The sequence below is a fragment of the Clinocottus analis genome, unplaced genomic scaffold, assembly GCF_023055335.1.
Source record: "Clinocottus analis isolate CAN_PGR_092001 unplaced genomic scaffold, fCliAna1.0.p SCAF_5, whole genome shotgun sequence".
NCBI lineage: Eukaryota > Metazoa > Chordata > Actinopteri > Perciformes > Cottidae > Clinocottus > Clinocottus analis.
This window is the reverse complement of record NW_027176207.1, coordinates 3,787,314-3,813,982: the sequence shown is the minus strand read 5'-3', so window position 1 is coordinate 3,813,982 and position 26,669 is coordinate 3,787,314. Positions and strand designations below refer to the sequence as shown.

Here is a 26,669-nt window from a genome sequence, read left to right as displayed (position 1 = left end):
TATTAGGGTCTGAGCGACTGACGTAGTTTTTTGTACATTGGACGGCTTTTTGAAGGACTTGTCATACTCCAAAAGTGTAATAATGATATTCATCATTTCACAATATTCAAACAGCTATAAAAGGAGATCTGCTTTTATAGCTGTTTGAATATTGTGACATGATTATTATCATTATTACATTGTAGCTGATTTTGAAGTCACTTTTCTCCAAAACTGTACAGTAAACTCTCAAGGCCATCCACATGGACATAGCTGAGGTCAGATTGAACAAGACTGCGTTCTAATTTCACTTTAAAAGTTTAAGTATCTGTTTTTATAGCCCTTTGCATATTGGAAATTGTGAAGTTATGAATATCATTGTTACATGTAAGCTGACTTTGAAGTCAATTTTCTCCAAAACTGTACAGTAAAATCTGAAGGTCATCCACATGGACATAGCAGAGGTCATCTTGAACAGGACTGTGTTGTAATTTCACTTTACAAGTTTAAGGATCTGTTTTTATAGCAGTTTGAATATTGGAAATTGTGACCTTATAACTATCATTATGTCATTGAAGCTGTTTTTGAAGTCACTTTTCTCCAAAATTGTACAGTAAAATCTAAATGCCATTCACATGGACAGAGGGGTTAGTCTGAATAAGACTGCGTTGTAATGTCACTTTACAGGTTTAAGGATATGTTTTTATAGCAGTTTGAATATAACGACCATAACATATCCTCAAGGAGTTGTAATTTGAATGTTAATTGGTTTCCTAATTACAAATCCAACAAAAAAAAAAAACGGGTGATCATCGCCAGGCTTCAAAATCTGACCGGTCCAACATAAGGTCCTGACTCTCACTGTGCTGGATCACCATTTGGAGCCATATTGACAAACTGCTTCAAGGGGGGCCATTGATCCCCTCCCAAGTCCAGACTGCGTGCTCCCAGGCACATGATGAAGCTGTTTCCACATTAGCCAGTTCCCTCAGCAGGTCACACAAAGCCCTCACACGAAGCCCACTAACGACATGCCAGGCAAACTGAAAATGGCGTTTCAGTGGTGTTTCCGATCAGCTATTTCAGTATGGGACCACGTTTCAGACAGCAACCCACTCCTGACATTCAACACACTGTTTCATTCAGTTCAGCTTCTGCAAAGTGACTTTTTTTTTTTTAACAAAATCACAAATAACTATCCAAATTTGTCACGATGCTGTTTACAGTGCTGGGAAAGCTACTTTGAAAGTGTAGCGAGCTTAGCTACCAGTTACTCTCCATCAAGCTAAGCTTCACTATACTGAAGCAGAGAAACGTAGCAAGCTAAGCTACAGCCACATGGCAACAGTAGCTTAACTTCATCCAAGCTATTTTTTAATCTATATATACCCGATATAAAGTATGTATACTATAATGATGAATAATACAATATCATTCATAATGTACATTACATGTTCAACCATCAAAGCACATTTAATTATCCAACATGCACTTTAATACCATAGAAATATTCAACTTTTTTTTTAAACTTTCAATGACAATGCATTTGCAATTAGGTTTCTGGGGAAACACATTTTTCTAATCAAAGTCTGCAAAAGTGCATTGATTTTGAGTGGACGGATGGGTCCAACAAACAAATGTTTCAATTTACAACGTTAAATACTCATGAATGTTTAAACTAATCCAGAAGAAAATATCTTTCCCTCAAAACATAATTGAGTTTGGAAACAGGATTTTTAGGAGACGGGGTTGTAAAACAATCAATCTTGATTTGTAGATTTAATATTTTCCATATTAATAGTATTCACATTCATATTATTATTTTAAGTTATAACTTGACATTTTCATCAACATTCTCTTCTTCTCTAGACATCTCTTCGATGGTGAACCTGTAATTTCTAGTAGCGCCACCAGTATGTCAGAAATGTCCCTGATCCAGTGTAATTTCTTAACATCTTACTCGATTTGCACCAAATTTGATTCGTGGTCCCCAGACAATGGTTCCTAATGACTTTTTCTCTTGCACGGGTCTGTTGCACAAATCAATCAGTTTGCTCCAGTCTCTTTCCCTCTTTGTTTACATTTAGATTTGAGAAGCAGGAACCAGCGAATGTTCAGTATTTTTCATTAAAGATGTAACTTATTCGATCAGTTATAAAAATCGGTGCCTGATTTGTTTATGGACCAATGGATTAGTTGAACAGTGTCTGTTTCAGTTCGATTCACTACAGTTTTTCATCCTATATAAAGATATGACAGCAGTTCAGTTTCTTCATTACCTCAGATATAAACACAGTATACTACAGTCTGTAGCCACGGCCAACAGCTAACGCTTACACCTGGCTCATTAGTCACAAGCAGGATCAAAAAGCTGACGCGAGCTGAGTGTGAGCATCACAGAACAGCGATGAAAGCTGAATTTGAATATACCATTTGCACTTCACACAGCTCTATTAAAGCACACTGCTCTGTATGACAGTTAGCTGTGAGACATGGCTGCTGTGCCATCATCGCGGCGGTCTGAAAAAGGGCCTTCGGCTGCATCTGTAGCCAGTCGGTCACGGGGGCTGACATGCTGGGACTTGACATGCCAAACTCTCCTGGCTGTTTCATGAGGAAGAAGAGCCAACACAAGTACCTGAGGACTCGCAGGCCTCAGGGCGAGAGGGCGATCAAGGTGGCACCCAGACAAAAAAAGAGTGTGACGGAGTGAGGGAGGATATTTTGTACCTGCATGTTCGCTTCTAAATGCTACTTTACATTAACATCTCTATCAGTCAGTAGAAAAAAGAAAACAAGATGAATCCCTCTTATGCTCCCCACATGGGTTCATAAAAGTACAAATGTTCGGAGCGGGAGAAAAACAGTTGAATGATAAATTCCCTGTTGCTTTTTCCCCAAAACTTGATTCCCCAGAAGTATAAAGCTAATGTTAGAATAAACAAACTACAGCACTGTCACATGGACAAATAGTGACCATATTGAGCTTGTAATACACAGACATTATTATTTCAGGCACTTGAGGAAAAAAATCATGAAAAAAAGGGAACAGAAACTGATAAAATGCTGACTCACTTCTCTGTTTTAGGACTCATTTCTGCAGCACGTTTGATGTAGCACTAGCATGCTAGCTAGCTTGAATTTGTCGCTATAAGCACCCTTGGTGATGTGCGTCTTATCCAACATTCATGTTGCAGACAACATTTTTATTAATTCCATGAATAAATACCAAGTTTAAAAGATTTAGCGTGTGTGTGTGTGTGTGTGTGTGTGTGTGTGTGTGTGTGTGTGTGTATATATATATATATACACTTTTTAAAAACTGAATTTTTACATATACTCATATGTGCAATAGTACTATAAGTGATAATAATAATAATAATAATAATAATAATAATAATAATAATAATAATAATAATAATAATAATAATGTCTTTATTAAAGCAGTCCTCTATCTTCTGTGCTGTACATCTTGAAGATAAAAACAAATATCTGATGTTACAAGATGACTTGTAGCATCTGTCACATTTGTCATCACAGCGTGGGAAAAATGTGTGGATGACAACTAAATATACAAGCTGAGTACATTTGGACATGAATAAGATTAGTGAATGATGAGAAGAACACTGGCAATGTGAAACACCGTGACCTCGAATAACTTGGAATTGATTTATTTGTCATATTGTTGGAGGCTTGTACTTCAACCTCCTCTTACTGAATAATCAGCCGGGGGTCCTTAAGACTTGGAGGTGGGGAGAAGTGGCTCTGAGGCAGAGGATGCTCTATGAGCAAGGCCGACTGAGTCGGTTGAATTTGAAACTGTCCCTGACTGAATGAATCACTGAATCAATGAAGATGAATCATGATGTATTCAAGTTATTTGTTGCAAATTGTTTTGGCCGGTGGTCTTAACTGCATCACACTGCTTCGGTCATACACTGTGGACATTTCTTTTCCCCAAATAGATTTGAATATATGGATAGCACATGGCAGTGGTCCACATGATGATGTGCACAGTCAGGCTGGAGGATTCCTCTCGTCTAAATGCGCAGGATGATACCGCAGCTCTGCCACGGGCTTCACACTCCAACCCACCTTAAAACGGTTCCCTCTGGTGCTGCATTCAGGTACTCCGTGAAAAAAAACGGGTGAGATACAATCATGCCTTTTCGTCACAGAATTTAGAAACTTGCAGTATTGTGCATACATCCTGATTCATCAGAACCAAACTAAATGATGTGTCATGCATAAATGCCCACAGACAAGCAATGGCTATCTTACAATTCTTTGAACGAGCGGGCAGGGGGGGTCATTGAATGCCTCCACTGGGTAACCACCTGTTGGATTTTGCCAACTGTGGTTGAGATACTGTGTGAAGGCTTAGCTTATAATAAAGTGAATAAAATAAAAACCAATATATATAATAAAAACAATATACTATATATATATATATATATATATATATATATATATATATATATATATATATATATATATATACGCTGATGAGCATAACTTTTGCCTTCTGTTTTATGATTTGTACTTTTTTTTCCTGCAGCATGCTGTAATATTAAAAACAGTATTGTTTAGAACTGTTTATAGAACAGTTCTTAACACAAAGTTATAACGTACCTAAACAACACAACATAGAAATAGCAATAAAAGAAGAAAAGCAAATAAAAGAGTAATATTTTGCTTATAAAACTAGTATTAAATCGGTTCGCTAGTGTTAAAAAACGTGATGTCATGATTATTTTGTCATTACTGTACATTTAAATGTGTAAAGGGTGAAAACGCTATCAATGACTAAAGCAAGCTGTCTCTCTAGCCGACACGAGCACACTGAGGCGGCGTCCTTTAACTTGAGCGTGAAAATCTCCGAGTACCACCGTGTTCAGTGAACGCCCCACGCCATCAGGGAAAACAGACAGCGCAGGTGACCAATCAGCGGCCGGGCTTCCTCCCACGCCCATCAATGGAACGAGTGCGGAGGCGGGGCCGCGGTTATCTAGGAGCTCGCGCTTGGTTTCACTGCGTCGTCTGCTCTCGTCCCATTGGCGCAGGTGATCCGTCTCAGGATGCGAGAGGAGAGCGGAGGAGAGGGGAAGAGAGAGGGGAAAGCGCCGATGGGAAAGTGTCCAGGGCTCGGTTAACAAGAAAACAGGATACCGGCCCGCTTCACTTCGTCCTGGGACGCTCGGCGATGAGAGACTAACCGAAAGGGGCACTTTGAGACATGATAAGGTTTATTTCTGGCCGGCAATAGTACTATGATTTGGTATGTGGCCACTTTGATAGCAAGTGTATTCAGCACCCGAGGAACGGCCGCTCAAGGTGAGTCGAAGTGCAGTGTGTGTGTGTCCAATGACGTCCAATGCTCAAGTTTTAACTTCCCTTTTTTTTTCTTTAAAAAAACAAAACAAACAACAACAAAAAAAACGTTTTCCCGCTTCTTCGTTTGCTAACTTTAAATATGTCGCTTGTATGTTTAAAAAAAAAATAAAAAAAATGTCCCACTTCCCGTCATGAAGTTCATACGTGTGTTCATCACCGCACCTGAGCGGAGCCGGGCTGCCGACGGGCGACGGGGGCCGGGCCGGGTCACCGTGAAACGACTTGTGTCAGGAGGGTAGGGAACTCCTCTGGTTGAAACCTTGTTTTCTTTTTTTAATTTAAAGAGGACAACCGGCTTATTTCCACTGTGACACAGCCGCGGACATGTGGTTTGTGTCTGCGGGGTGACAGACAGCGGTGGCCGGTCCGGTTGAACGTCTCCATCCCGAGGTGTGTGTGTGTGTGTGTGTGTGTGTGTGTGTGTGTGTGTGTGTGTGTGTGTGTGTGTGTGTGTGTGTGTGTGTGTGTGTGTGTGTGTGTGTGTGTGACTTTGCGCTCCTGGAGCTCCAGGACGGGTTTGAATACATTTTGTTATATTGCCGGCGGGAAACGGGACTGCAGCAGCTCTGCTTCACCGGAGCTGCGGCGTGTCGTCAACATGCTAAAAAGGCAAATGTATCTGAGGACGGTGCGCTGGCCTGGATGCCATTTAAAACGCTGTGAGTGGACGAGCCCTCTGCGCAGTGAGCCGCTCTTTGCGATGTGTCCGCTAGAGGGCGCGCTTTCGAGGAGGGGGGTTCACACCGGGGCCCTTTCTCAGGCATGTCAAGTGGGCTGCCACTTTGATCACATGTATGTACTTCATGTCCACTTGAAACTGCTTTTTGTTTGTTTGCTTGCTGTGGTTTGTGTCTGAAGGTGCTTTCTTGAGGAGAAGAGCTCAGGCTTTTATTTGACAAGATGGCGCCAAGGAGCTGGAGATCACCTGCGAGCTGACCTCTGACCTCCCCGTAGAGAAGGTCGTTGTTTCACATCGGTTAATCTGGGGATTATTTTCTGTTGTTTGGACTATCAAAAGACAGAAAATAAAGAAAGCTGCCAATCATAATTTCCCAAAAGCCCAATAGAAATATATTCATATTGGCAGCATGAAACAAAGGTTGAGATGACGAGCATTAGAATGCTAAAAAAAAAGTATTAAAAGAATATTCACATTTGAGAAATGGAAACCAGTGAAAAATAATGTAATACGTCTTTAAAAAATATATAAATGATCTATAAATAGATAATCTATTAATAAACTGACAAAAGCAATACGCACAATACTCTCGAAAAAAAAAAATGACATCATCCTCTAATCGCTAGACTCAACGTGCAGTTAAGTGGTGAGCAATTAAAGCTGCAGCAGCACCTCACTCGTATAAAAAAAAAAGGAATCCCTGCTACTTTCACCCCGCCTCCGCCTTCCCTACCACTCATCTTCAAGAGCGAGGGGAGATGAGGAAAGTGGGATAGCGTCTGTGCTTCAGCATCCCTGATTTAGATGACGAGCGAAGGAGAAGCTTGACGACATGAAACAAGCTTTACGTCGCCACGCTTTGTAAACTTTTTATCCCGCACCAAATATCTTGCGGGCTTCAAATGCTACATGTTATGTGCAATTATGTAACGTCCCGCCTAAACAGGATACACTTAAAGCGCCGTCTGCCAAACGAGAGGAGAGGTGGGGGGTGGGGGGTGGGAGGGCTTAGGGAGATGTTTTTAAGCGGCTTCCCTCGTCTCCTCCGCGGTTGGGACTTGGCAGAAAACGAGCAGCGACTTCTGGGGAGGAGCGTCCCCTCAGTCGGCGGGGGACCGGCCTCTTGGGCGCTTGGTCCCGGGGGCGTTAAACGCGCCGATGCCGTGTACACGCAGGCAGAAGCGGCGGCGGCGGCGGCGGCGGCGGCGGGGCGGGCGCGTCCTTTTGGCCGAGGGCTGCCGTCTCCAGCTTGGCGGCCGGCGAAGCGTGAACCCTGGATTTGAGCCAGGCAGTTCTCCCCTGCTCGTCTCCGGTTTCCTCGCCGCCTCACCTTGTTTCATCCCCTCTCTCCCTCCCTCATCTCCCTTCGTCTGACTCAGGTCCTCGCCGTCCTCCACCCGTCTCCCCTCTTTCCTGCCCCTTCCGGTCGCCTTCCTCTTCCGTACACTCGGGTGAACTTGTATCCCTCCGGGTTTCAAGTGGCCTCTCTCTTTCTTTCCCTCTCTCGCTCCCTCTCTCTCGATGTCTCTGTCTCTCTCAGCGATGGGCCCGGTAGTTGAGGAGAAGGGAACATGGTGGGCTGTGTTAATGGATGCTTGGGGGGCGCGCTCCACGGCAAACGTCTGCTGCCTTACTTGTTACTCCTACCCACGCACACGCACACAAACACATACACACCCTGGGGGGCTCCGTGTGTCTTTAACCAGGATCTGAACATATGCCCGCTGACAGGCTGCCTGCCCCGGACTAAGTTGGACCAATTATGACGAAGCTGCGAGATAAATGCCACTCGGTCGCTCAGTAAACACACATGCCAACAACACGCCAAGAGGGCTGGTGACGATCGGGGGAGGAAGAGGAAGGAGGTGGAGGGCGATGTGGACAGAAACATTGGGAAAAACGATAAAGAGTAATTTCCTTCTTTGGGTTTTACTCTTGAAAGCTCTTCCAAATGCTTTCACATCCCGACCTGTTTGTCTCTGGTTCTTTATCTTCTTGTGAGCCGCTGTGAAAGCCGTAACAGACGACGCGCGATCACCACAGGGAGGTTTGCAAAGGAGGGCTGTCTGCCCTGAGCAGCAGTGAGAGAACCCTCCGGATCGTGGTGGTGCTGGTGGGCTGACGGCGGCATCAGCGTACTGACGGCTGAGAGACAATCGTATTTGAAAAGAGATAGCCGCGAGACGATTGGCTAACAATGTAGGCGTGTCACCGTGCCATTGGATGGATGTGAGCAGCTGATTTGCAGCTGATATCACCATTGATTTCCTCTTTCCCCGGCATTATAGAGGAGATATCCGAGAGGCAATTCAGAGCTCCAGCTCTAAGCAGCTTAGGATGTGTGAATAGAAGTGCCAATATCAAGATTTGTTTATAAATCATGAGCATGTATTTGAAGTGCCATCAGTTTCTTTCCTGTGTACTTTGAGGTGGATCCTTGCTGTCTATTGTAATTCCATTCAAGTCCGAAAAGGCCAAGAACATTGCATCGCCCCGTCTCTGTGTTAGTCTGGATGAGGAACACGATCGTAGGAGGTCAACCTGTGGGAGGAGTTGTAGAAAGTCTTCTCTGGCTCTGGAGGCGCTTTGTCAAGTCTGGTAAGACTGCACTCACTCAGTGATTCCCGTTGCTTACCTCCACACCCCCCCTAATCTCAGCATCAACAGCAAAACACATTAAACTAACCGGTATCATAAACATAAAGGACGAAGAGGGGAATGACTCAAAGTGAGGAGCCAATAAAATTCACATGGTCGTTCGTTTGGCGGCAGCAAGTAGAAAAGGTTCAACCGCCGTGAACTCCAGCTGCACCACATCGCTGAGCCGCTCTCTTTATGGGAAACTATAGCGTCATTTGTTTTCTGCGCGGAGCCTCTGAGCATCCTCGACACTGGCTGTCTTCTCGGACAGTGAACTGAAGACAGCCCCTTGGGCTTTGGGGAAATGAACAATGCACCGGCTTTTTATAGAGCAAGCGGTCATTGAGATAAATAATGGACTGATTAATTCGTTAATTGTTGTTAGCTGCAGCCCGACAATGTTGTCTTCTGACAATTACATCCTTTTCTATGTCCATGAGAATCCATGACTTTGTGTTTTTCCCTTTTCACAGCTGGATCAGTTTATTTGCTGACTGGCCGCGTGGTCCTTCTCGCTGCGTGTGTTTTGCGTGAGGGAAACATGATCATCCTGCAGAATTTTGGACTTGTGTTTGTGATTCAGTGTCTTTGGCGTCTGTGAGGTGTGGTGTGTGTGTGTGTGTGTGTGTGTGTGTGTGTGTGTGTGTGGGTGAATTGAGCTGGCAAAGAGTGCTTTTTTGCCTAATTAATTCTTCCTCCCAGAAAGTTCTCCGGTATCCCTGTGTTTCTTTTTTTTTTCACCATCCCTCCAGTATGATCACTTAATGAGTGTCTCCCAGTCAGTGGGTGGCTACTTGGCAAAAAAAGCAAAGCTGCTGACCAAGAAAAGAACAGACTTGTGTCTCCTTCACAGCATGGATTGCAATATTGTGGCTGTTCAGCATTTTCTCGCTGAAGGACTCGTGTGTTGAGCTTGAACCGCATTTAGTTTTTTAAACTGGGACCGTTCCGATCTGGCATTTTATTGATCTGATGCCGATCACTGCTGTCAACGGCTGAGGCCGTGGTCACGCTTGTCTTTCCAGTGCCTCTTTTATGCTTCATGGTCAAAGAAGTGGCTGTAGACAGCAGATAAATGCATTTAATTTCCTTTTAAATTCCTCACAATAAAAGTCACCCTTTATCTTTTGCTGCTCATTTGATCTCTGCAGTATCAGTCGACTTGTTGTCTTGAAGGATAGCCGTGAACAGAGCCTCTACAGTCACGATAAACCACCTCGGTATGTGGATCTCAATGCGAGTAAAGTCCGATCTCAGAGCATGGAGACTTGACAGTTACGGCGTTATCGGATGACAAAAGTGGCATTTAAAAGACAAGTGTAGCCACGGCCAGAAGGACTCAATATGGACGGCATCTCACCGGTTTGCTCGCATCTTTGCCAACTTCCCCCTGGACTCGTGGACTTGAGGCCCAGATGAATGAGCCACAACTCCAATCAGTCTATTTCTCTGCTTTTAGGACTTCAAACAACTAATTTCCTCTCTGGAGCGTACACGTTCTTTTAAAGTTGTATAGGTGTGCATTGCTTCTCATTGCAGACCAGAGCTGAAACAGCGCTGAGCCCCCGTAGCTTCACATTAAGTGTTTCTCTAATTACAACACTCCACTTCCTGTATTGAGGTCACACAACCCGGTAACATCTGAGGAGGCATCTCAGCTCAGCATCTGCCTCACTGAGCCTGATGCCCTCAACATGTTTTAAGTTGGCAGTTGTTGGTTGTTATTTCAGACGTAATGTTCCCACTGTCAACTTCTTCGAGAGCCAACATTGAAGCTGGACGATTTCCAGACATGGAAGGCCCACTGGTTTTAATTTGTTGCATGAATCTTTTATATGTCTGCAGTAAGAACGTTTAGCTGTGATGAGAGTAAGTTTATAGTCTTCCCCACATTGGGGGGCGAGGAGGGAGGGTCCTTTTTTTTTTTACAATGAATCACCATTAGAAAGGAAAAATAAAAACTCACTCAGCGACTATGCAAATAATGTTATCACCCAAATTGTTATTGTCCATATTGATATACATTATATATTCAGTTTATTTTGATGTGGAGTTATTTTAGGCTAAAGATTTCCCCCAAGCGTAAGATGGTAAGTTCAAAACCAGTGTTTCCCATCTTTGTTGTCGGAGCTTTTCAGTTTCTCAGCTTCGCGTACACACCTGTTTCACAACCCTCTGAACCCCAAAACCCGATTGAAAGTCGTGTTTTCTTTAAACATTCGCAAAAGCTACACCGTTTATCATCGCCAGAAGCTGAAACTCACATGTCTGAGGAGCTCTTACGTCAAGAAAAACAACTTATTTAAAGCTTAACATTTGGTTATATCCAATAGGGGTGGGAATCACCAGAGGTCTCACAATACAATATTGTCACGACACTTAAGTCCCGATACGATATTACCACGATACTGCGATACATTGAGTATTGCGATATATTGCGATGATTACCCTTTTTTTCAACAGAAAATTGTCCCCAAAGAAAAACGTTGTTGACAAAAAATAAATTGATTTTATTATTCTACAACCAAAAAGTTTAAAATTGATTAAATAAAAGATCGATACTTGGCTTTCATGTATCGATACAATATCGCCACGCAAAATATCGCGATACTGTGCTGTATCGATTTTTTTCCCCACCCCTTATATCCAACAACGTCGTCCCAAATGAACCATTTGCTCTAACCAGATTCTGTAAAAGACATTAAATTGAACGTGCTTCAGCGCAACTTTAAAAGCCCTGGTTGACTTGGCGAAGACCAACTGTAATGTGACCAAAAGTCTGCGAAACCTCGACTGACGTGACTGTTCAATGTACTGTAGATAGCATGTGGAGCCTCAGTGATAACACTTGGAAGTTGGATGTATAGAATCCATTGTTTTCCAATTTCTCTTAAATAAATGACCAATTCAACTGTGTTTTTAAAGATTGTTCTGCTTCCATTGAGGTGCAAGACTGAAAAATGAGGCCACAGAAAGTGAAATGGGACAGCAGCAAAAAAATACCCCGAAAGTGCTTCGGGGTTCAGAGGCTAAAGTTGCCGAGTGCCACACCACAAACGTCCTATTACTTTGTTTAACTGCTGATTAGTTTTAGATTCAGCCCACTTGTCTGCTGTGGTCGCTCGGCCAGATGAACCGATGGAAAAGATTGGGATGCTCCACATGTGGTTCTCCACAGTCGCTAGATCCCTGTCAAATATGTGAGCAGTCCACAGAGTGTTGCTGTGTTTCTATTTCAGTCCAGTTAACCCAGAAACACACCTGATTCATGTTTACAACGTGAGCCCTACTGCTGTCACTGCTGTCTCCCACGACTCCAAGAGGGATGTTTCCGTTCGCGTTGGGGAACATAAATACCATTTAGATTCTATGGCGAAACTTTACTGTACGCACTGCTTTTCACGTCTGGAAATTCACACCTGAAGCAGCTTTAATAAGCGTGAAATCTCTTTTTTTTTTTGTAGCTGCAAGCGTTGTGCATCACTCCGTGCCACAGAGTCGTCGCTTAATTAATTGCTGGAACGACGGCGTTGCTTATCTGGTATTGCCTTCCTTTGCAACTTCAATTATGTACAGCATCTCTCCCGAAAGGACCAGGGAGCCAGCAGAGAGGAAGGGTGTAGTTCAGCACGGGTTAAGACTGCATATCTCTTGAGTTGTCTCTCAACTCACGTGAGACCACAGCGTACTCCCTCGTAGCTCCCTCACGCCGCCGCCTCACATCTGGGGTAGTTTGGTGCACCGCTCACGATGAAGGGTTTGACTTGGAGCCGCTCGTTGCGGCGCAGCACCTCAGGAGGACATTGCTCTCTGGCATATACTGTACCCGTGTCCTGTAGCTGACTCAGCTTAAGGCCGGCCAGCTCGTAATTGCTGGAGCCCTTCTGCTGCAGTCAGGATGCACAGACACCACATGGACACCGCATCTCAACGTTGCCTCGTTGCATCGGCAACTTGTTTCCACCGAGCTGTGTTCACTGAATGAAGCAATGGCCAAAGCCAGCAAGATTCATTACTGTGGGTCTCTGTACCAAATATTAGATGCCATTGTTATTTTACACAACACTTCTCATGGTGGCAGTGCTTAGTAAAGCCAATGCTAGCTTCTGTGCTCCATATTCTGCTCTATATGATGGACAGGCGGTGAACGCCTCCATTAGAGATGCTGTGCTGAGTTTTATTCCTGTTGGCATGCGATGGTGATGTCAAGGCTGGTCTGATTAGCCTCACAGTGCAAATATTAAAACCATGTAAGCGCTTAATAACAGCTTGCACGTTGAAATTGTGCTACTACCTCAATTTCAGCATAATAAGCACACATATACCTAAAGGAAAGAAATATATTTCAGGTCTCTGTTGAAGACTTTTTCCATGTGCAGCTGGTGTCATATTGCAATGTTCGCAGCCTCGTCTTAATTACAGGGGATGGGTGACTCATGTGATTGTCACTAAATGATCCTCCCTCAAAAATATGAAGGATCTTTTTGAGGATTTTCCAACAGCCAGTGCAAGATACTGTAAACCCCAATTCTCAGCGTGGCTCTACTATGCAAACACGGTGCCTTCCTTGAAGTTGTGAGAGAAAGATATACATATATTTTCCTAAGGTGAAACCCTTTTCTTCCTCGCTGGTATGTGCTGTAGTTCATACGCATCATTAGCACGTCATTCACAGCTGCCTTGGGGGGGGGTTTGCAGTCAGGCATATGGACTGCCAGACGTTCACAGCAGCGCGGCCCCCGATGGGCGGAGGCAGCTTTATTCAACGCACTTCAGGTGGTTGAGTGATTTTGGGTAGCGCGTCCTCGCTGGTCTTGCGGCCCAGCTGTCGTTGCATTCAGGGGTTTAGATAAGGGCCCAGACGGAGCAGAGACACCCCTGTGGATGAGCCGCCGACAGTCCCCGAGGACCTTGCAGCCGCCGAAGCCGATCCGTGGCGATGCAGACTCGCTATTATGACGTGCACGTTGAAACCGTTGAAGTCTCTGGCATTGTTTGCAAACAACCACAATGCACCCTGCCTCCGGTTCGTGCCCGCAGTCAAATCCGACCAAAGTGCTCAAAGGGATGCCTTCTCTCGAGTTGACAGCGTGATCCGGATCTGCTGAGAGATCCCAGTGTCCACAGCACAGGAGCTCTCGACGGCACACACACATCTGGTTTTACAGACGTGGACGCATGAATACAACAGACGGCGACCATTTAGTCCCATTTTGGTCCCAAATGTGATGCATTATTTAATAGTTGCGACTCGGGTCGGGCGATATGACAGTATATATTTAAAAAATCTACATTGTTTCTATTGTGATTTTTAAAAACCAGCAGCCGGACTGCGTTACGGTCATGTACATCTTCATTTGGAGGGTTTTTAGTGTGTAGTTTTTTTTGGTTTTCCTGATAACGTGCATCTTGGTTCCTCTCCTGCTCTGTATACTTTCTCTCACCACTGCACTCCCCTCCTCCTCTTCCTCCCTCCCTCCATCCTGAGCCGACTGGCTTCCTGCCCTGTCTCAGTTTACAGCCTAGCCCACTGATGCAGCACAGTCAGCTTCCTCCACGCCGACTTCTCGAGACCCATTAAACATTCATTGGATAGGGCCATAAGATACCTCAGCGTAACCCTCAGCCCTGCTACTCTAAATTCAGCCAGAGAACTGAGCTTTTCCCTTTTCCCCCCATGATACCTAAAGGCAAAATTCTGTCGGCACGCGTCCCTACGAGAGGAGCAGTAGAAAATGCATGCAACAGACAAACAGATTGATCATGTGGGCGTGGTGCACTGTATGACACATGATCCTCTTCCGTGGCAGCAGTGTTGGAGTACATGGATGGATACAACTTGCAGCGGGTACCACGGGCAGATGATGGCTGTAATAAGGCCCAAAATACTAAGAGCAGCTTACGATTACCAGGATTTTCCGCCTTCATTTATCTGTTGCATCAGAGACGCACTGAGAGAACATGTAAGAACACATCCAACCATCAGGTGTAAGAGCAATGTAACAACCTAGAAACGCAGTCCACTGATGCCAACTCTTTTCCAATAATAATCACCAGCAGCACCTAAAGGCAGCACTGACAGCCCCTCCCTTCAGGGCGTCCTCCAAAGCAAGTCACCATAATGGAGAAAAACCACGAACACGGCTGCTCGTACTCACAGCTTGAAGACTCTGGAGACGAGCAATAAGTGAATGAGCAATCGACGTAAACAGGCAGGTAGCCCATCCAATCATTCGCTTCGGCCTGAATGAAATGATTGGAATAACTGGTAATCGTTCTAATTGGCTCGCAGAAGCATGTGACAGCACCTGTTTCCAACTGAACCCGCCTGCCTCCAACCAGCAACAAGAAGAAACCGTAAAAACACTAAACAAAACTCTTTCAATATAAACTATGTCAATATGGAACCCGTCGGCTACGGGGCTGATGATTTAGCCCCTGGAGGCAGCGGACAATATCTCCGGGGTTCTAGTCTAGACGTTAGATAACTGGATATCCGGGCCAAGACTTCCTCTTCTGTGCACCGCTCATTGTTTTCTAATAAGCAACTTGAGCCACCACAATAGATTTGAGACGTCTCCGGCCGGATTGTTGAACAAGAAGCCAGATGCTTGTAATCGTTGTCAGATTATAGGCCGATGCGGTCCACCTTGTTAGTTAACACACACAAATTCTCTTCATATGCAGCTATCTGTTTGTAGGGTATTCAAATTATTGCGCTGTGGTTAAGAAGCTGATTGAGAAAATACGCTTTCTACGCCTCTTAAAGTATCCGTGTCCTCTCATACAAACCATATACAGTACATGTGCAGTACTTCCATGGCGGTATCCATGGCGGCTGCCTCCGAGGTGTCGAGTGACAACTTACTTAGCGTTTCGCTGACATGAACTGTTTGTAATCTTTCCATCAAAAGGTCAGAGCACTCTCGCCCGGCCATAAGGAACAGCGCAGACACGCAAAGGCATCACCGGGACGAAGAACCGAGCAGCTTGGAGACGATGTATGATGTAAAGGAGCAGTGTGCACATGTGGAGGATGCAGGGTGCTCGTGGAGAGGAATGGATATCGGAGGAAGGGAATAGTCGGTGCACTGTGTGCACGGGGGAGCAGGGAATAGCTGTCATGTCTAAATAGAGACTTATCGGGGGAGCTGGGCTCGTCCTCCTCTACCGCCAGGTAAAATGTGCTTACTCTGAAGATCGGACAGCAGCGTTTTGCAAACAATACAGGATATGTGTCCTACACATCTGCCTCCAATCCTATTTTAAGCCCTCTTCAGTGTCTGCTACAGTTGTAAAGTCTGCACTTCCTGCGTTTCCTCCTCCTCCTCGCCTCTTCCCCTCAGTAACAGTTATATTTGTTGAGTAAAACAGACTGAACAAAAGTCCGTTTGTACCAAAAATAGAGAAGATTAAAACGACGGAGGTCATCATTACAATACGTGCGTTCCTGCGCTGCGTGTTCTCTTATCTCGCGGGGCCCGATGCCACGACCTCGTCGGAGCAATGACAGCCGCGCGTTACTTTGCTAATACGCAGCCGCGGGTTACGGGGAGCTTTCCCTTTTTCGGAACAGCCCGAGGGCCCGAAGGCGGCGCGTGGCTCCTGAGCCCTTTTTCCCCCCTTTGTCGAAATCTGTTTGTTCATCGATTGTGGTTGGCAAACACGGGTCCGCGGGGACAGTCGGTGACTAATCGGAGCGATAGCTCGTATAACTAGGGAGATTTATTTCAGAGCGAGCGTTGCCCTTCTGGTGTCTGTCAACTCGTCCTGGATTGTTTCGACGTGCCCGTCGAAGGCGACCGCTGCTGAATTGCACGTTCAAGGGCAGAAGTGTTGGCATGTAGATGTAATGGCTTTTTAAAACGAAATAATGAGGACTGCTGTCATTTAATGCTGCGTGCACGCCTACTTTCATTCTGCAAGTACGAACCTGCTGATGCTGAAGTTATTGCAGCTTGTAGTCCACTCGGTCGAACGGGAATATCATTTGGCGATATTCCCGTAGGTATAGCTGGGCAATGTATCGATATTATCAATATAATAATATTCTATAATATCGATGCCGCGATATGAGACTAGATATGGTCTCAGCTTGTGGATATTGGGGTGTGGAATAAGAGTTTTCTTTTCTGGCTTTTTAAAAAAAAAAAGATTTTATTAAGGCAAGTACACAAAAATACACTACAATTGTGATACATTTAGTATTTTTCTTTTCCCCCCCAAGCATTCAAGTCAACAGTATCATTCTTCTTGTAAACAAACTCCCTCCCCGACCAACAACAAAAAAAAAGAATAAAAAATACAAAAAATAAACCTCTTAATTGAGGATGAAAAATGTCTTTTCTGGCTTTTAAAGTCATTTTCTGAATTTACCAGAGTGTTCTCAGCTGCGTCATTATATCCACATTACCCAGGATTATCCTTAAAAAATCAATCTTTGTTCATATTTTGTGAAATTGCCAATGGTCAGTCAACCCTATAATATTGTCAGGATGTTTAATATTAATGTATTTGATCTAAAATATCCTGATATTAGATTTCTCCCCATATCTTGGAGCCCTTTGACTATAATATTGAATCATAGGGAGGAGTCACCTGCTCATTTAACTCCCAATATCTAAATACACACATATAAAAATAGATGTGTTTTATCCTATAATTGTATAGACTTGCTGAAACCCCCGCCAGGTATAAACAAATATTAATGTAATTCAAAGTCTTCTTCCCCTCGTTGAAATCAAGAGCAACACCGAGGTGATATCTATACTTCAACAGTAATTTGGGTTTTTTTACAAAAGAAAAAGGACGAGGACTAACTGGTGTATTTCGCTCATCTATGTCTGGTTGAACCAACTCGCTGCAGCACACAGAACAACTATCCATGTAGAATTGAGTGTCCGCAGTAGAAACCTCTTCATGGTGTGTGTATGTTGCATGTCCCCGCTGGTGCTGCAGAAAACACACACGAATGATTTCTCCCAGGACGAGGCTGTGGGTCAGCGGAGGCTGCCGTTACTCGGTCCACACACACGGCGAGGCCCGCTTCGGTTGGCGTGCGTTAAATAACTCGGCAGCCGAATTGAAGAAGAAGAAAGTGAGACGCACACATCTGTCCCTGCGGTGATGTGGGGAGGAAACGCCGGTGACTTGCAGGCAACGTCTACAACCGGCTCACTGGAGGATGTTTGATCACAGCTTACATCAGGCCTTGAAGTAATCTTTAGAAGCAGCCGGAAAGAGCAGCCAGCGGTTTTTGGCTGAGAGGATAGCGACTCGAGGCAACTCCATCATAGTTATGCAACACACGCTAAAGCAAAGCAAGTAGGCATGCACAGTCAACAGATAGTTATTGTAGCTCTACAGTGGGTTTTCCCCAAATTAGGGATTTGTCTGTCCATTAACTCGAACTGTCGTCTGTTTTTTATAAGCCTGTTGCTGCGCTCAAGCTGCAAGATCAGAAAACACATCGTAGTGAACAGCACCGCGGAGAAGCACTCACCATCCTTATATTTTTAGGAAGCTTGCTGCATTTGCTTGGATCTACTAAGCTTGAGAATATGAAATATAAGGCGATACAAGTGACTTTTTTAACCTGAGTGAGATTTTGTCTCAGGAGGTTTCTGCTGCTAAAGCAGAGAGGCAAACGTAGGATTAGTCTGTTTCTATACATCTACACAAAAACACGTCAAAGCAAAAACAGTACTGCATTCCTGTGGGGTAGTTTTTATAGCTAAGCACCAGCAGGAATCACAAAACAGCAGACGGTCCGGCCGTCAGGTGCATCTTGATCCGGGACCACGATGGAGCCGGGTCTCTGTAGAGATGTGGGCACGGCAGTCCACGACCTCCTGACTTTTATATATTGATGTCAAATGTGGACTTTAATAAGAAAATTCACAGTGGTCTTAACTTTTTTATTTTCAAAATCACATCTTATGGAGTCTTAAGATAGTGAATACTCACAAAGTCTCACATTCAGGTGCAGCTATGCAGTAACACAACAAAAGAAACAGCACATTCAGAGTGGAAATGATCGCTTCTTGGTCACAAAACCATGAATAGAAAAAAACACTTATTCATTATCTGACGTGATTCACATTACAAACCGAGTACTTCTACTAAATCTTTTCAAATCTGTTCTTTACTGGAAGTTATTATTAGTTTAAAAGGCACCATTTTGCAAAGCCTTTTACCTTAAAGGTCACCTGAGAGATTAGCCTGTGATCTTCAAGAGTTCGGGAGACCTTTCCTTAATAGAGAAACTCTGGCAGAATTGGTCCTTACAGGTACGACAATATATTATTTAGAGTAATCAGGATGAAGCGTGGCATTAACTATGGACATGTAATAGATGGGGCCACACAGACTATTTGAAAGGTAATATGTTTTCTTTTATTCATAAATCATAAAGAAGAAACGTCAGAAGTGTATTCAAAACTCCACACAAGGAGCCAAGGACACAGGAAAAGGATTACATAGTTTTAGTAGCACCTCTGTGAAAAGATAATCAACTTGTATTTTAACAGAATTCTACAGTGGGGTCTGAAGTATTAAAAGATGAATAAAGTACCGGTGTAAAGCATTAAAAGCTAGTTTCAGAGGTATTACATTTTGCAGCTTGCTTTTAATATTTTGACAAAGTTTTTGCTAAAACTTATGATTTGATATTCGTAACACAGATTTGCTGCTAAATTTAAATTGATAAAAATAATAAAACGTCCCAACAAAATGCCACATTAAGACACCAACACCTCAAAGAACACCATAAACAGATCGATACTGTGATTCGGTATTAAAAACCTTTGACATTTGGGGATTTCTGCACATTAATAAAAAACAAATCTGCAATTGGATGACGACGCCTTCAATTCTGCTCTAAAAGCCGATATGTCATATGTCACTAACACCAGGAAAGCCTCACATCCCCAGAATGTCCTAAATCTGTAGTTTGTAGTCGTAACGTTGCTAACAGTTAGCGTCCCGCTGTCGATGGAGCCCGTTCACACACGTACAACAGCTGTATGAGTCGCTGGTTTTGACATAACCACCGCGCTTATGAAGGAGAGCAAGGCTTTTGTCGTGGCCAGTTCCTAATTCCTGGTTGACATGCTGTGCCACATTGCGGGACTCCGTTGATTGACTCACACGTACAAAATCATAACTCTTCAGACGTTTATTCCCATTCAATTGGCTTTATTCTTTCTAATCAAAATAAACAAAATCATAAGTCTAACTTGAGTTTCCCTATTTAACTCTGACGTGAGGTCGAAAAACTGTACCGTTGTCCCGTTCCATATAAGACACTAAAACCCGATACTCAGTCCCACCCCTTCCTCTTATGCCAGCTGATTTTTGTCCAATTAGCATAAGTAATTCACCAAAAAAGAGGTATTATTTTAAATAAAGACATACGATCAATCATATAACCTCTTTTGGCTCCAACAGCTTTCATTAGCCGAGGTATTTTGCTGCCGCTTGTTTATTCATAAGTTCTTAGTATTGAACGCGTCTAAATGGCACCAACATGGCCCTGCCTTTGGTTCCCAGCATCACACCAACCAAATGGAAAGTAGATCAGATAAGATACGCAAAGGCCGGCCGGTCAGACAGACATTCTTTGCTTTATAGTTAGATGTTCTAAAAAACAAAGTGCCGCTTTCACACACCAGAACGCACAGGGATCCCCGGAAGTGATGGACCGTCATCATGGCCCGTTCCCAGTTGCTTTATCCAAGGAAAAGCAGTGAGGGAGGCTGAGGCTCGTAACGCATCCTGACATCTGAACAGATGCTGAATGTTCGCGCGCACCAAGAATGCGCCTCGACGCCGTCGGCCAGTAAGTGTGCGGCATTTATTCCGATTAGTTTCCCCTCGCAGGATGTTCCCGCCTTTCGCTTGGAAGCGCTCCAAACACCGGCTCTCTCACCTTCCCAGACAAATTGTACCCAGGGTGTGGATGTGCTGGAGTTTGATTCAATTGCAGCTCGGCAGGCGCCTTCACACCTGCCAAGCCGCAGGAGGAGAACACCGAGCCTTCATCCAAACAGAAGCCAGAATGCAGGAAATGTAATTTTAGATTTCTTCTTTTTTTTTTTACTATCTCACAGTTTCGAAAGGCTCACACAATGCAACACCTTTTGTAACGTCAACCACAGCTGGAAAGTGCAGCTGTAATACTAAATGATGACTTTCTTATTTTAGAAATTGCACAGATGCAGTACGCGGTACTTTTGTCGCCCCATCATGCCAAGACCCTTTAACTGTCGAACAGAGGTCTTCATCATCTTCACCCACTGGGGAGGTCCCGTACCAAAGAGAGGAGGGAAAACACAACACTATCCGATTTCGCTGCTTCAAAATAAAAGGTTTTAATTAACAAAATAATGGGGAGGGGTTTTGTGGGGAAGAATTTCTAGAACAATACGTTTATCAGCGAGCTTTGTTCGCGGCTTTTCAGCAATAAAACAAGTCTACTGATGCCGCGGGGAGGAAAAGCAATCAGGGAAAAATAACAGGGGAGACCTTTATTGTGGAGATTATATGAAATTAAATATGTTCATCGGCGAATTAGCGGAGCTTTGTTGGCGGCCATGCTTCAAAATAACAATCCTACTAATGCGGAATGGAGGAGGAGCAAGCAGCCAAAATAAAGGGGCACTTTTATTGTGAAGAATATACGCAATACATCGTAACACAATCGTACGGCCTCCACGGCCTCACTTATTGGTGAGCATTCCTCCGCTGATCCTCCTCCACCATCTGCCCCTAATGCCAGCCGGTCAACAGGAGGTAAGAGGCTCAAAAAGACGCCTCCTCCCTCCTCGCCACACATGGACAATTCTAAGACTCTTAGGGTTTTAGGGTGCAGGTTCTAACGTTGAAGACAAACTTGCCAGCAGTCTCTTTCTAAAATAGAGATTCACACAAGCGTTTTACTTTCTCGTTGGGTCGTCACAACTCTTCTAATTACCCCTGGCCGAATGATGAGAGCTCGTCACATGCTTGCAACATTAAACCGGCGTGGCAATTTTCAACCTCACCAAATAGAAGCCGAGCCCGGTAATTGGCGATAGTAAAATCTTAATAATGTGCGTGAAATGTAATCAAATCATTTTTATATGTAAATGCTGCATATATGGAGCAATAGGTGAGACATTGACAAGTTTTTTTTCAAATGTAAATGCAGAAATGGAATGTCAAAATACCCTGTACTTTACTCGTCAGAAAGGAATTAATGACTCGGCGTGCAATTGAAGCGTTGCCATGATTACGTGCACCATCTGCAGCAGCAACGCTCTTCTGAGAAAACCTCCAGCAGGACTCTGCATCACATCAGCACTGTGCTTCCACAAACGAAGAAATTATACATCCAAATAAGTCAGCATTCCCTTTTGAAACGGTTCCAAAATATTCTGAGTAGACCTCTAAGAGCTTTTTACCCAATTAGATGAATCGAAGAGGAAATACTAAAGTCCAAAAGCTGATGTAAACTCTTCTGCTCGGCTTGAGACACGGCCCTTTTTAAGTTCCTCTCAGAACCATCTGCTCCGTCTGAACGTCCTGCTGCCACAAAGACTTTCAGTTGTCGGACGTTCCTGTCGGGGGTGGGGAAAGGACGCGAGACAGAGGGGACTGCTGGGTAAAACCTAGGGTGGCCAAGGGCCATTGAGACGCCACTAAAACACTTGTCCGCAACAGCACTTGTCACACAGAACTACCGTTATTTGGGTGGAATTGCTGGCATTGATGCGGAGGGATGAGCATTTCTCACCAGCTTTTACTACTTCCTGAATCTGTGGAAGTGTCCCTTCCTGTGGCAGAGAACAACATGATCTTGACACAGTTGACCAGCACCAAGTGGGTCACGGGGACGGACAGGATTAACAGACAAAATACTAAGTGGACATTTTGTCGACGCCGAGACAGAAGCGGCTGACCTTGACCGGTGGCTTCGCCGGCTGCATCCGGGACGCCTTTTTGAAAGTCAACCCCGTTGTCTGGATGTTGCTGACGATTCACAAACGTTTGCCGCGGTACTATATCGAGGCTACCGTCAACACAACATCCAAGCGTGCTTGCTTTACTCCCCGCGTGATGCAAGAGGGATCAGATCTCCTGTGAATTCCAAATGATGAAAGCTTGAAAGTAGGAGGCCAGAATTTAGGTCAAGTCTCCCACCCTTTGGTGTAGCATTAGCGCTTTAAGCCATCCTGATATATCTAAGGGATGTTGCACAAGCTGACAAACCCCCCTCCAAAAAATGAGCAATGCAATTTTCCTAAGCTCATAGGCAGAATAGTTTGACTTCCTGGGTGCTGATTTCTGGATTTCTTTCTATTTAAACGGAGACAAAATTCATTCTCACTCCCTGCTTTTCCCAAGTGGATTATCTCTTCCTGCAAGAAGTATTTGCCCGACGAACACACCGTAGTTCACACATTTTGCTTTATTGATCTAAAACTGTACTCGTCTTTGATCTCACACTCGAGAATTCAAGCTCGTAATGGACTCGTCTTTTGGGTTCGAAAACTATACTCTCCGGCAAATCTTCCATTTGCAAATAGAATTTTATTAGAAAGTAAAGAAAACTTCGTAAACGTGCGTTTATGGTCTCAATCGCTAGTTTCAAGTCTTCATTATTACAGCGTGATGTTCATTTAGTAGATTATGATCCATTTAGAGCAGGCGATGCTTCAGGGCGGGGCTACTGTGATTGACATGTTGGGAGTTTTCCATGTTTTCATCTTATAGGTTTTAACGTTAATCTCATCTCTCTTAGTCTCATTTTTCGTTTCATTTTCACAAAAACCAAGATGGCGCCGGACAAAAAAAACCATTGCAACTTCAAAACTGACAACAGGCTTTGCGTTACCGCAAAGGAATCAGAGATCGCCCATGAAATCAGGAGTAATAATCTCCCAGTATTCATTACGCATCAGCATGAGTTACTCTGCGTTATTCTCCTCCTACTGAGCCGCTGCATAACTTTGAGCCACGCGTGTTTAAGCCTCCAGCTTCTGGGAGCAGATGGTGACGGAGTTTAAAGGCCAAGTGGCAGAAAGAAAGAGAAAATGTTCTCCTATAGTACACACTCTCTGTGAACTTCCTTTTGCTTCTTTTTTTTTTATCTCCAAACTTGCCCGAGTATTTGAAAACTGATCCTAATACACCTCCGGCTCGTTGTACATCCCCTTTCGCTTCACGGGCGGGTCGGTAACATCATTAATGCCTCCATTAATTTCACGGGAGCCGGCGCGTTATTTCCTGCCACCTCAACTTTGGAATAAGATACAGGAGGACTAAGTGCAGGTGCAAGAATAATAGGCGGCGTGACAATGCACTGACCTTCCTATGGTCATCAATAATTCATGTTGTATTGTGTAAAAATCTCATTTATCTTTCATTTTTTGTCGGCGCCGGCAGAGTGGGCCAGTTGTCGCCGCTCGACGGAGCCGGGGGGCCAGCTGGGGCGGGGACGGGGAGCTCTAGTGTGTTTGGTGTTTTAAGTGCTAACAAAGAGTCTCAGCTGAAATAGTACGCCTGTGTGTGTGTGTGTGTGTGTGTGTGTGTATGATAGTGCTTCATACTTGCATTGTTTATTAATTGCATCTCACTGAATTTTCACACGCGGTCTCGTTTGTCACCTTGAATAAATATAGAATTGCAGTTTTCTCCGAGGCTTCAGTGTGAATATAAGCCCCGTCTGCCCTGTCACTTTGTATTATACCGTCGTACATCCTCCCGTTATGCTGCCGTAGCGCAGAGGAAAAGCACTTTATCTTTGACACACGGGGACCTGCGATCAGATATTACTCGTAAATCCTTTTAGAATAGCAGTTTACTGCAGCATTATGAAGGAGAGAATACCATAAACATCTTTCCTTTGCAACATGTGAACATGTCTCCAGGATGAAAATCACCCAAGTGACTGGAAGAAAGCAGAGTGAATACTTTGGCAGTCTACATGTTATTTCATATCGTTTAATATCTTTCTTTTTTTTTCAACGGATCATTTGAAAACCGGACACAAAGGCCATCTCTCCTTCACGTTTTGTTTTCTACATGTTCTTTCATTCGACTGGCATCCTTGACAGAAGTGAATAGAGGCGCACATAAAAATAAATAAAAAAACGAGTATAGATTTGAGCCTGTAAGTCGATTTTTAACACCGCAGATCAAACATCTACGTATTTCTCTCCCGCGGCGCCTCTTCTGGCTGAACCATCACCGCCACGCGATGTATGTTTTATCTGACGGTGGCTTCAAAGTAGCACGACTACACAAGTGTTACAGTACTCCTGGCAACAATCACACGTACCCAGCAAACATAGCCTCCCCTTGCCTCTTCGCCGTGCTCACACTCTTAGTACTGTGTGTGTGTGTGTGTGTGTGTGTGTGTGTGTGCACCTCAGCGGTTGTACCTAGCGGTGCCCTCCCCCGGGTCTTTGATTGTAGATGAGCTGAACCCTTCGGGGTGGGGATGGGCACACGAGCTGCGCCTCTCCTCTCTCCCTCGCTCCCTCTCCGTCTCATCAGTTACAAACAGTGAAGTCATACCTTCCAAGGGGCCCTTTTTTTTTTTTTTTTTGCTATCAGCCATGATGTCACCAGCAGCCAATCAACACATAGCACCGCTTGAGGAAGCGAGAGTGTGTGTGTGTGTGAGAGAGGAGGGTGATGTGGTGGTGGTGGTGGGGGGGGGGTTCACCACTGGGAAAAGCACAGTTATTATCTGGTTCTGCTCGGCGAGCTCCGGAGCACACATGCACATCAAAATCATGAAATCCACGGGCTCCTTCTGATCCCCGCTGCCTCTCGGTGATGTAATGCACTGCGCCTTACATAAGAGCGCTGTGTGCCGCGGCGGTATTGATGGGCCCGTGATGGTAATGATGGATTCGGCGCATCGTGTTTCGCGAGGTGATTAGCAGCCCTGCGTTTTGGGGGAAACACACGGCTCCGCTGCTGTTAGAATAGCACTTTGAATCGGAGCCTTTTTTTATTCCATCAGGTCAGACAATTATGCCTAATCATAAGATAAGCACCCCCCCCGATTTAGTGGGAAAGCCAGACCGTTAGTCGGCTTTCGTATTGACCTCTCTTCAAGGTGACTGTGGAGGCCGGTAACGCTTCCCCGCTGCAGCCTCAATACGCCCGAACCGCCAAGTCAAGACGGATCATTCGGGTTCCCGCCTCGCGGCCGGGCCTTGAGCGGGTGTCCAGTGATTGCAGCGGTGTCGGTTGCTCGGTCGGTTCCACGGCGAGCACATTCTGCTAATTGCGAAGCGGCAGGAGCATCAAGTGCTCGGGATGGACGCTCAGCAGAATGTCATCCTCGGAGCGGCTGTGCTTTTCACGGAGCTGTTCCTCCTGACCTTTGCTTTGCTGTGACACACACACAGCACCTCCTGCTCTCAGGGACTCCTGTTTATCCTCCTCCTGTTTGGCCACACTTCCAGCTGAAGTGAACAACAAAGACGCGGGCATTCGTTTTTATTATTATATTATTCATAATGTAGTTTTTTTAAATTGATTATAAACAACTGACAGAAGTCACGAAGCACATTGTTGATTGTTAAATCGGAAACGTAGCATAGCGGCTCTGCAACAACCGACCATGAGCTATGCACACAAGCTCACAGCGGTGTTTGAAAAGGGTGAGATCCAATTTAGCAAAGACACACAATAACACAAACAGTGCGGGAGACCAACAACTCCCGCGCTCTGGCAGGTAAAACGACTGCCAATGGAGTCCTGCGGCTTTGAAGGGAGCTAACGCTAGCGTTTGAAAGGGCCGCTCTGCATTTGGGTGGATGAAGCGTTTTAGCTGATGTTAAATATAAAAAAAAGACATGATTCTTCCTCACATCTCCGTCTTCTCTACTACAGAATGTAGCGCCAATACTCGTGACCACGCAGGCAGCAGAGCGACGTCCGTGCGCAGGAGGAACTCGCAGCCGAGTACATCCGATTA

General features: G+C 44.6%; 1 protein-coding gene across 5 annotated transcripts in view; it reads left to right on the top strand.

Annotated features, from left to right (window-relative positions):
* Positions 1 to 5,046: 5,046 nt before the first annotated feature.
* LOC137802274 (protein turtle homolog B-like) overlaps positions 5,047 to 26,669 on the top strand; it is a 109,342-nt gene continuing 87,719 nt past the window's right edge. For all 5 annotated transcript variants that reach the window (XM_068600061.1, XM_068600059.1, XM_068600060.1 and 2 more), the window contains exon 1: positions 5,047 to 5,313. In XM_068600061.1, coding sequence (XP_068456162.1) covers positions 5,250 to 5,313 — 64 coding nt within the window. In that variant the 5' untranslated portion in view covers positions 5,047 to 5,249. The remainder of the gene's footprint in view (positions 5,314 to 26,669) is intronic.